Source organism: Physeter macrocephalus, chromosome 20 (assembly GCF_002837175.3).
Source record: "Physeter macrocephalus isolate SW-GA chromosome 20, ASM283717v5, whole genome shotgun sequence".
In the NCBI taxonomy this organism is placed as follows: domain Eukaryota; kingdom Metazoa; phylum Chordata; class Mammalia; order Artiodactyla; family Physeteridae; genus Physeter; species Physeter macrocephalus.
Genome location: NC_041233.1, coordinates 347571 through 357826, shown reverse-complemented (window position 1 = coordinate 357826; position 10256 = coordinate 347571). Strand labels below are relative to the sequence as shown.

Below are 10256 nucleotides of genomic sequence, written 5' to 3'. Positions count from 1 at the left end.
TCCATTACTGTAGGAGGTGGATCAAAAAAGATCTTGCTGTGATTTATGTCAAAGAGTGTTCTTCCTATGTTTTCCTCTAAGAGTTTTATAGTGTCCGGTCTTACATTTAGGTATCTAATTCATTTTGAGTTTATTTTTGTGTATGTGTTAGGAAGTGTTCTAATTTCATTCTTTTACATGTAGCTGTCCAGTTGTCCCAGCACGACTTATTGAAGAGACTGTCTTTTCTCCATTATATATCCTTGCCTCCTTTGTCATAGATTAGTTGACCATAGGTTCGTGGGTTTATCTCTGGGCTTTCTATCCTGTTCCATTCATCTGTATTTCTGTTTTCGTGCCTGTACCATATTGTCTTGATTACTGTAGATTTGTAGTATGGCCTGAAGTCAGGGAGTCTTGATTCCTCCAGCTCCGTTTTTTTCCCTCAAGACTGCTTTGGCTATTCGGGGTCTTTTGTGTCTCCATACAGATTTTAAAGGTTTTTTGTTCTAGTTCTGTTAAAAAAAAATGCCATTGGTAATTTGATAGGGATTGCATTGAATCTGTAAATTGCTTTGGGTAGTATAGTCATTTTCACAATATTGATTCTTCCAATCTAAGAACATGGTATATCTCTCCATTTGTTCGTATCATCTTTAATTTCTTTCATCAGTGTCTTACAGTTTTCTGCATACATGTCTTTTGTCTCCCTAGGTAGCTTTATTCCTAGATATATTCCTCTTTTTGTTGCAGTGGTAAATGGGAGTGTTTCCTTAATTTCTCTTTCAGATTTTTCATCATTAATGTATAGGAATGCAAGAGATTTCTGTGCATTAGTTTTGTGTCCTGCAACTTTACCTGATCTTAGAGGAAATGGTTTCAGTTTTTCATCATTGAGGATGATGTTGGCTGTGGGTTTGTCGTATTATGGCCTTTATTATGTTTAGGTAGGTCCCCTCTATGCCCACTTCCTGGAGAGTTTTTATCATAAATCGGTGTTGAATTTTGTCAAAAGCTTTTTCTGCATCTATTGAAACGATCATATGGTTTTTCTTCTTCAATTTGTTAATATGTTGTATCACATTGATTGATTTGCATATATTGAAGAATCCTTGCATCCCTGCGATAAATCCCACTTGATCATGGTGTATGATCCTTTTACTGTGTTGTTGGATTCTGTTTGCTAGTATTCTGTTGAGGATTTTTGCATCTATATTCATTTGTGATATTGGTCTGTAATTTTCTTTTTTTTGTAGTATCTTTGTCTGGTTTTGGTATCAGGCTGATAGTGGCCTCATAGAATGAGTTTGCGAGTGTTCCTACTTCTGCGATTTTTTGGAAGAGTTTGAGAAGGATGGGGATGGGTGTTAGCTCTTCTCACAATGTTTGATAGAATTCACCTGTGAAGCCATCTGGTCCTGGACTTTTGTTTGTTGGAAGATTTTTAATCACAGTTTCAATTTCATTACCTGTGATTGGTCTGTTCATATTTTCAATTTCTTCCTGGTTCAGTCTTGCAAGGTTGTACCTTTCTAAGAGTTTGTCCATTTCTTCCAGGTTGTCCATTTTATTGAAATAGAGTTGCTTGTAGTAGTCTCTTAGGATGATTTGTATTTCTGTGGTGTCTGTTGTAACTTCTCCTGTTTCATTTCTAATTCTATTGATTTGAGTCCCTCCCTCTGTTTCTTGATGAGTTTGGCTAATGGTTTATCAATTTTGTTTATCTTCTCAAAGAACCAGCTTTTAGTATTATTGATCTTTGCCATTGTTTTCTTTGTTTCTATTCCATTTATTTCTGCTGTGATCTTTATGATTTTTTTTCCTTCTGCTAACTTTGGGTTTTGTTTGGGTCTTCTTTCTCTAGTTCCTTTAGGTGTAAGGTTAGATTGTTTATTTGAGATTTTTCTTGTTTCTTGAGGTAGGCTTGTATAGCTATAAACTTCCCTCTTAGAACTGCTTTTGCTGCATCCCATAGGTTTTGGATTGTCGTGTTTTCATTGTCATTTGTCTCTAGGTATTTTTTGATTTCCTCTTTGATTTCTTCTGTGATCTCTTGGTTATTTAGTAACGTATTGTTTAGCCTCCATGTGTTTGTGTTTTTTATGTTTATTTCCTTGTAATTGATTTGTAATCTCATAGCATTGTGGTCAGAAAAGATGCTTGATATGATTTCAATTTTCTTAAATTTACTGAGACTTGATTTGTGACCCAAGGTGTTATCTATCCTGGAGATCTATCCTGTTCTGTGTGCACTTGAGAAGAAAGTGTAATGTGCTGTTTTTGGATGGAATGTCGTATAAATAGCAATCAAATCTGTCTGGTCTATTTTGTCATTTAAAGCTTGTGTTTCCTTATTAATTTTCTGTTTGGATGATCCGTCCATTGGTGTAAGTGGGGTGTTAAAGTCCCCTATATTATTTTGTTACTGTCAATTTCCTCTTTATAGCTGTTAGCAGTTGCTTTATGAATTGAGGTGCTCCTATATTGGGTGCATATATATTTATAATTGTTATATCTTCTTCTTGGACTGATCCCTTGATCAATTATGTAGTGTCCTTCCTTGTCTCTTGTAACATTCTTTTTTTAAAGTCTATTTTATCTGATACTAGTATTGTTTCTCCAGCTTTTACTGGTTTCCATTTGCATGGAATATGTTTTTCCATCCCCTCACTTTCAATCTGTATGTGTCCCTAGGTCTGATGTGGGTCTCATGTAGCCAGCATATATATGGTCTTTTTTTTGTATCCATTCATCCAATCTATGTCTTTTGGTTGGAGCATTTAATCCATTCATGTTTAAGGTAATTATCGATATGTATGTTCCTATTACCATTTTTAAAAATTGTTTTGGGTTTGTTTTTGTAGGTCCTTTTCTTCTCTTGTGTTTCCCACTTAGAGAAGTTCATTTAGCATTTGTTTTAGAGCTGGTATGGTGGTACTGTATTCTCTTAGGTATTGCTTGTCTGTAAAGCTTTTGATTTCTCCCTGGAATCTGAATGAGATCCTTGCCGGGTAGAGTAATCTTGGTTGTAGCTTCCTCCCGTTTATCACTTTAAATATGTCATGCCATTCCCTTCTGGCTTGTAGAGTTTCCGCTGAGAAATCAGATGTTAACCTTATGGGAGTTCTCTTGTATGTTATTTGTCTTTTTTCCCTTGCTTCTTTCAATAATTTTTCTTTGTCTTTAATTTTTGCCAATTTGACTAGTATGTGTCTCAGTGTGTTTCTCCTTGTGTTTATCCTGTATGGGACTCGCTGCACTTCCTGGACTTGGGTGGCTATTTCCTTACCCATGTTAGGGAAGATTTCGACTGTAATCTCTTCAAATATTTTCTTGGGTCCTTTCTCTCTCTTCTCCTTCTGGGACCCCTATAATGTGAATGATGTTGCCTTTAATGTTATCCCAGAGGTCTCTTAGGCTGTCTTCATTTCTTTTCATTCTTTTTTCTTTATTCTTTCTGCAGCAGTGAATTCCACCATTCTGTCTTCCAGGTCACTTATCCGTTCTTCTGCCTCAGTTATTCTGCTATTGATTCCTTCTAGTGTAATTTTCATTTCAATTATTGTATTGTTCATCTCTGCTTGTTTGTTCTTTAAATCTTCTAGGTCTTTATTAAATATTTCTAGCACCTTCTCGATCTTTGCCTCCATTCTTTTTCCGAGGTCCTGGATCATCTTCACTATCATTATTCTGAATTTTTTTCTGGAGGGCTGCCTATCTCCACTTCATTTAGTTGTTTTTCTGGGTTTTTATCGTGTTCCTTCAACTGGTACATAGCCCTCTGCCTTTTTCATCTTGTCTGTCTTTCTGTGAATGTGTTTTTTGTTCCACAGGCTGCAGGATTGTAGTTCTTCTTGCTTCTGCTGTCTGCCCTCTGGTGGATGAGGCTATCTAAGAGGCTTGGGCAGGTTTCCTGATGGGAGAGACTGGTGGCTAGAGCTGTGTGTTGCTCTGGTGAGCAGAGCTCAGTAAAACTTTAATCCTCTTGACTGCTGATGGATGGGTCTGGGTTCCCTTCCTGTTGGTTGTTTGGCCTGAGGCGACCCAACACTGGAGCCTACCTGGGCTCTTTGTTGGGGCTAATGGCAGACTCTGGGAGGGCTCACGCCAAGGGATACTTCTCAGAACTTCTGCTGCCAGTGTCCTTGTCCCCACGGTGAGCCACAGCCACTCCTCCACCTCTGCAGGAGACCCTCCAACACTAGCAGGTACGTCTTGTTCAGTCTCCTATGGGGTCACTGCTCCTTCCTCTGGGTCCCGATGCGCCCACTACTTTGTGTGTGCCCTCCAAGAGTGGGGTCTCTGTTTCCCCCAGTCCTGTCGAAGTCCTGCAATCAATTCCCACTAGCCTTCAAAGTCTGATTCTCTAGGGATTCCTCCTCCTGTTGCCGGATCCCCAGGTTGGGAAACCTGACGTGGGGCTTAGAACTTGCACTCCAGTGGGTGGACTTCTGTAGCATAAGTTCTCCAGTTTGTGAGTCACCCACCCAGCAGTTACGGGGTTTGATTTCACTGTGGTTGTACCCCTCCTACCATCTCATTATGGCTTCTCCTTTGTCTTTGGATGTGGGGTGTCTTTTTTGGTGAGTTCCAGTGTCTTCCTGTTGATGATGTTCAGCAGTTAGTTGTGATTCCAGTGCTCTCACAAGAGGGAGTGAGAGCATGTCCTTCTACTCCGCCATCTTGAACCAAATCCCCTATATCATATTTTAGATTCTACATATAAGTGATATCATATGGTGTTTGTCTTTTTCTTTCTGGCTTACTTCTCTTAGTATGATAATCTGTGTCCATCCATGTAGCTGCAAATGGCATTATTTCATTCTTTATGGCAAAGTAGTATTCCATTGTATATATGTACCACATCATCTTTATCTATTCATCTGTTGATGGATATTTAGGTTGCTTTCATATCTTCGCAATTGTAAATAGTGCTGCTATGAACATTGGGGTGCATGTATCGTTTTGAATCATTTTTTTGGGATATATTCCCAGCAGTGGAATTGGTAAGTCATATGGTAGTTCTATTTTTAATTTTTTGAGAAACGTCCATAGTGCTTTTCATTGTTACTGTGCCAATTTACATTCCCACCCACAGAGTATGAAGGTTCCTTTTTCTCCACATCGTCTTCAGCATTTGTTATTTGTATACTTTGTGATGATATACCTGGCAGTTTTGATGTGAAAGGAAACCCAGAAATGGGACAGTAGCTGGCGGTGGGGAATGATGTGGGCTCATGGAGATTTTTTTACAGTTAAGCATGTATTTGTGATTCTGGAAACGTCCAGTCTAGAAGGGCGTGTTCATGATTCAGAGAGAGGGAACAGTTAAAAGAGTGAAGTTCCATGCTTGCAACAAGGAGTTAGATCCAGGACACAGAGGGAAGAACTTGCTTTTGTCTGGAGCAGCGTGTCCACTGTGAAGCGTAGGCAGTGGAGGGTGCAGGTGTGGGTGTTCTGCGTATACAGTTTGTCCTGGCTTCTTGCATTTTCTCAGTAAATTATTTGAGAGGGTCATCATCTCCTCGTTGGAAAGAGTGGGATGAGGGGGGCGACTGGAATCTGAGCTGAGAATGCAGAGCAGGATTGGGCCTGATTGACGTTTATAGTCAAGATAGTAAAGTGAGAACACGCAGCGTGCGTGTCTTTCTTCTGGGGTGTTGAGGTGCTCAGGTGCAGGCGGAGGGGAGGGTGGGCCATGCTGGAAGGTGTGTGAGTTCCCAGGCTGACGTGAGAGAGGGAGAGGGGGATGGGGGCCTGGTTGTGGTGTGGCGGTGGAGCCTGGGATCGACCGGCGAGGGTGGCAGTAACCGTGTAACCGTGACTGCTTCAAGGCCCGTGTGGAGGCTGGAGGTTTAGCGGGGATTCTAGAGGCAGAGCCGAAAGAGTCATGTCGGGGATGAGATGTCCATACACTGGTTCACTGGTGACCTGCTGTGGGCCAGGCCTCCCTTGAGTTTCTGGGTGAAAGTGGTGAACAGACACCAGCATCTGCTGAAATGGAGCTGACACTCTGAGGAGGAGTGGTCCACAGGGTCGCAGGAGTTCAGGGCCCGGCTCTGGAGGCTGAAGGGAATAATGGGAAAGGGTGATAGGTGCTGTTTTAAGGAGGGTGGGGGAAGTGACAGTGGAGCAGAGATGTGGGTGAGTGAGAAAGTGTTGGTCATGCAAGTCCTGGGGCAGAGTGCTCTGGTGCGGGACCCCCGGGTGGTGCCCAGGGAGCTGGAAGAGGCGGCAGGAGGTGGGGCTTGTGTCACAGCCTCAGCCCGAGGGGGACAGGGAGCCCTGAGGGCTGAGTGAACTTGGACGCGGGCCTGGCGCAGGCGGCCTAGCTGGGGGGTGGACGGGCCGGGCCCTGCAGGGTGAAGGCAGGACTCACGATCACGGGTGAGTTACCTCTGTGAGCGTCGGTGCCGATGATGATGGGGTCGAGTGGAGACCAAGGTGGTGAGTGAGGAGGTGGAGGGCTTAGTGAGGGCCGGAAGGGCCGGAAGGAGTGGGCCCTGCGGGAAGAGGGCCGGCGGAGTGTCAAGGGCGCTGCGGGTTCGGAGGAGTCATGTCGTTTGAAAGTGCTCGTGGGATCAAGAAGTCACCCCCACTCCCTGTCCCTAAGTGCGTGGGATCAGATGTGACATCTCTATCCGAGATTCCTGTGGGAGGAAGGCCTGGGGCACCCGGGCTGTTGTGAAGGCAGGGAGGTGAGGGCAGGGCTCCCAGCCCAGGGCGAGTTTGCCACCAGGGGGACACCCAGGGCTGTTAGAGCTGGAAGTGTGCGGCCCAGGGTGGGTGCTCGGGGTGAAGGGTGTTCGCCCTCAGGGCACGAAGTTCTGGGGCTGTGCTTCCACGCCGCTCCCCATCCACTGCTCATAAGGTTTTGGCTTGATGAACACATACACATTCATTCACTCTGGGACACACACACGCGAGATCCTGTCCCCCTTGTTTTATGTCGTATACAAGATTGAGTTGTAGGAAAGAACCAATTAGCTTTCTGGCCATTTGCAGAGCTACTGTAAGATGGTCTGCATAAGATGGGTTTACTGTAATGACAATCACTTGAGAACTGAGGGATGTGGTTTCCTAGGTGTGTGGGTCCAGTTAGGTGCAGGCAAACTTAAGTTATGTAGGGGAAAAAGAGTTCAGTTTCCCCTCAGCAAATGTCCTGGGCTACCTGCAAATGCTCTCTAGTGACCCACAGGAACGGAGAAAACAGAGAGCCTCCTTTGCCCTGCTTTGTCATTCTACATATGAGAGGTAGATTTTGAATTTCGTTTTCTTTTACAAACAAACATAGGAAGAGGCACTAAAATTGCATGGAAACCATCCTGCAGAACTGAACATGTATACGTTTGAAATTTAGATGTGACTGATGTGTAGAGTGATGCCTGGCCCTGCACAGCCCCAAGCGGAGAATGCTTTTTACATTTTTAAAGTTGTTCAAAACCAAACCAGACGAAACCAAGGAAGAATGTGTAGCAGAGACCTTAGTTGCCCCTTAAAGCCTAAAATATTTTCTATTTGGCCTTGGCAGCGAAAGTTTGCTGACCCCTGGTCTAGACCAATATTTCATTTCCAGTTCTGACCATGATGTGAATGAGTCTTTGTCACAGAATCAGAGCACTGTATTCATTCAGAAATCCTGAAAGTGTTCATTGGTGCTTCTCCTGTGTGAGTGGCCAGGTCTGCAGGATGTCTGCTGGCTGTCAGAGAGTTTATGTTATAGTGAGGGGGGTAGACATTAAACAAATAATTAACTAAAGTAATTAATGACACAGAGGAGCCCTGAAGGGAGCCGGAAGCGTGCAGAAGGGGTCACTGGGAGCTTTTCTGGGTATGGGACTCTACTTTCAATTTGAAGGCTGAACCTGCTGATAGAGGGAGGGCCAGAGGAGCGGGAACTGAGTGACCCTGGAGACTTCCTGTTGCCTCCACCGGAGATGATTAGTACGGAAGCCAGCGAAACCGCTCTCTGAAGGATAGTGAGTTGAGAGTCAGACGGATGAGGGGCTGGCCTGCGGCTCTCGGCTCTGGGTGACCAGTGAGAGCAGATGCCTGGATTCCCCCATCATCGCCCTGCTCTCGCCACACGTGGGACCCAGAGCCACAGGACCAGGTGGGCCTGGCCCGCAGCCGGCACTCTCCTCTCCACGTGCCTCTCTTCTCCTGTCTCTCTTTGGGAAGTAATGGAAACCTCAAGGCAGACCTACCCTAGAGTGATGTTTCTGAGGCTCGTATGAGAAGATGTTGAGTTTCTGTCACTCTCCTCTTCAGGGAGGCGTTTTCTGCGGGCCCGCCCTGTCCCCTTCCAGTGGCTGGTGCCTGCCTCCCTGCCCACCCCGTTCCTGCCCCCCAACAGCCACCCCTCAGACTGTGAGGCAGCCTCTGACAATTCTTAGCCCACTTGGTGGCTCCTGGCTGCCTCCTCAGAGAGCCACCGGCCGGTTGACAAAGTGGGAGGAGGATTTCCAGTGAAACCCAAAAGGCTGGGTCTTCTTCAGATGGAAGAGGATGTAGGGCCCATCACGTGGCCCATCCGATTTGGAGGCGGGAGGTATTCTGGGGGATGGGCGAGGACCCAGAGCTGCCCCTTCCCGTGTGGTACCCAGGCCCACCTGCAGAGTCTTCCCTGTGCACGGCAAAGCCTCGGCAACGGTGCTGCCCCAGCTGTGTTTGTCGGCCTCTCCTCTGGGAGTCTGAGCCAGGGGACCCGCCAGTGCTTCCGCTTAACGACCGTGTCTCCCCTGCAGGGCGAACTCTGCTGGAGAAGCTGTTCAGCCAGCAGGAGAGTGGGCCTCCAGAAGAAGCAGAGAAGTTCTGCTCGCGGATCATTGCCATGGGACTGCTCCTTCCTTTCAGGGACTGCTTCAGGGAGCCGTGTGGTCAGGATGCCCAGTCCAGCTCAGCTCCGTTTGATGTAAGTAGGAGAATTCACAGAACTCAATGGCTGTGAGGCAGATTGCGGTGGAAACAGCAGCTCTGATGTGTGTCGACCCATCGCCCTGTAATTTAAAGACCCGCATGGGAGGCGGGCTTTCCTGCCCCTGCCACTCAACAGCTTAGCACATCTGTTTCCTTTCTGACTAGGGTATTCTTAAGTATACTTGCCAAACCTCCTTTTCTTAACAGATGGCCACTCTTGGCAGTTTTCTAGCCTGCTTTAAGCAGTGATGGTTTTTAAGTGGCTCTGAGTCGGTATTTCTGACTTAGCTGGTCATGTACATACTTTCAGAAGCAGCTCTGAGGGCCGGAGCTTTGTTCCCAGAAGGCAGCAGGTTTCTGCGGGCCCTGGAGCACTCTTCCTGTGCGTTCATGGCTTATCCAGGTACTAACTGTTGACACGAAGCAGCACCATCTGCTTCCTCCCCAGCTCCCACTCACCAAGAGGGTTAATACTTCAGAACAGTCATTCCCAAGCTGTTTGATAATTCATAACAAATAACAGCACAGCTGGGTTGTTGCTTCCAAACCAGAGTATTTCTCATCTTTCTCATGTATGTGGTACGTGTGCGACCCTGGGGGTTGTAATGAGCAGGCTTTTTCGTGAGGAGAGTGGAGTCTGCTTGGCTCCCTGTGTGGAGCTCGGAGTGTATGAGGCAGGGTCAAGGTCTCATCCTTGTGGGTTTGTTACATGTGTGCCCTGCTTCTGACCGCGCTCCTTCTCCTCCGTGTGTGCGCGACTGAGAGAGGGGTTTGAAGAGGATGGAAATGAGCCCTGGCTGAGATCAAGAAGTGATAGTAAATAACAAAATGTCCATATGCGCCTGTTTTTCTTCTTCCTGTTCTTTACCCATCACAACTGTGGTCTCCCTTCAGTATTAGGAAAATAAACCACATAAAATATTGCGAGACCTTGATACTTCTCATGTGAAAGAAGATTCCCTGGGATGTACTGTGACTTGTGAAGCTTCCTTCTTAAGATCAACTGATCTATCTATCTATCTGTCTGTCTATCTAGCTATCATCTATCTATCCATCCATCTATCAGTCATCTATCTATCTGTCTGTCTGTCTGTCCATCTATCCATTCATGACATTGCAGCTAACCACCGCTCGGTAGATCTTTTTCTTCTATGAGAAAAATTGGATAATTAAATTTTCCCTCCCTTTTCCTTTTTGAAAGATGTGTCATTACAGGTACAGAACCTGGGGCCATTTGTGAGCTAAGCGCTTTATTGAGCTGTGTTCTAGGAGATACATCAGTTTGCAACTAGGAATTAGAATAATTATGGGACAGACGGAGGCAAACGCTAGCTGTGCCTAACACTTGCTTTTTGATT

The 10256-nt window shown here is 45.5% G+C and overlaps 1 protein-coding gene across 1 annotated transcript in view; it reads left to right on the top strand.

The window, feature by feature from the left end:
- FMN2 (formin 2) overlaps positions 1–10256 on the top strand; it is a 315875-nt gene that overhangs the window by 25965 nt on the left and 279654 nt on the right. The window contains exons 4-6 of the mRNA XM_024131954.2: positions 7838–7923; positions 8251–8349; positions 8727–8893. Coding sequence (XP_023987722.1) covers positions 7838–7923; positions 8251–8349; positions 8727–8893 — 352 coding nt within the window. The remainder of the gene's footprint in view (positions 1–7837; positions 7924–8250; positions 8350–8726; positions 8894–10256) is intronic.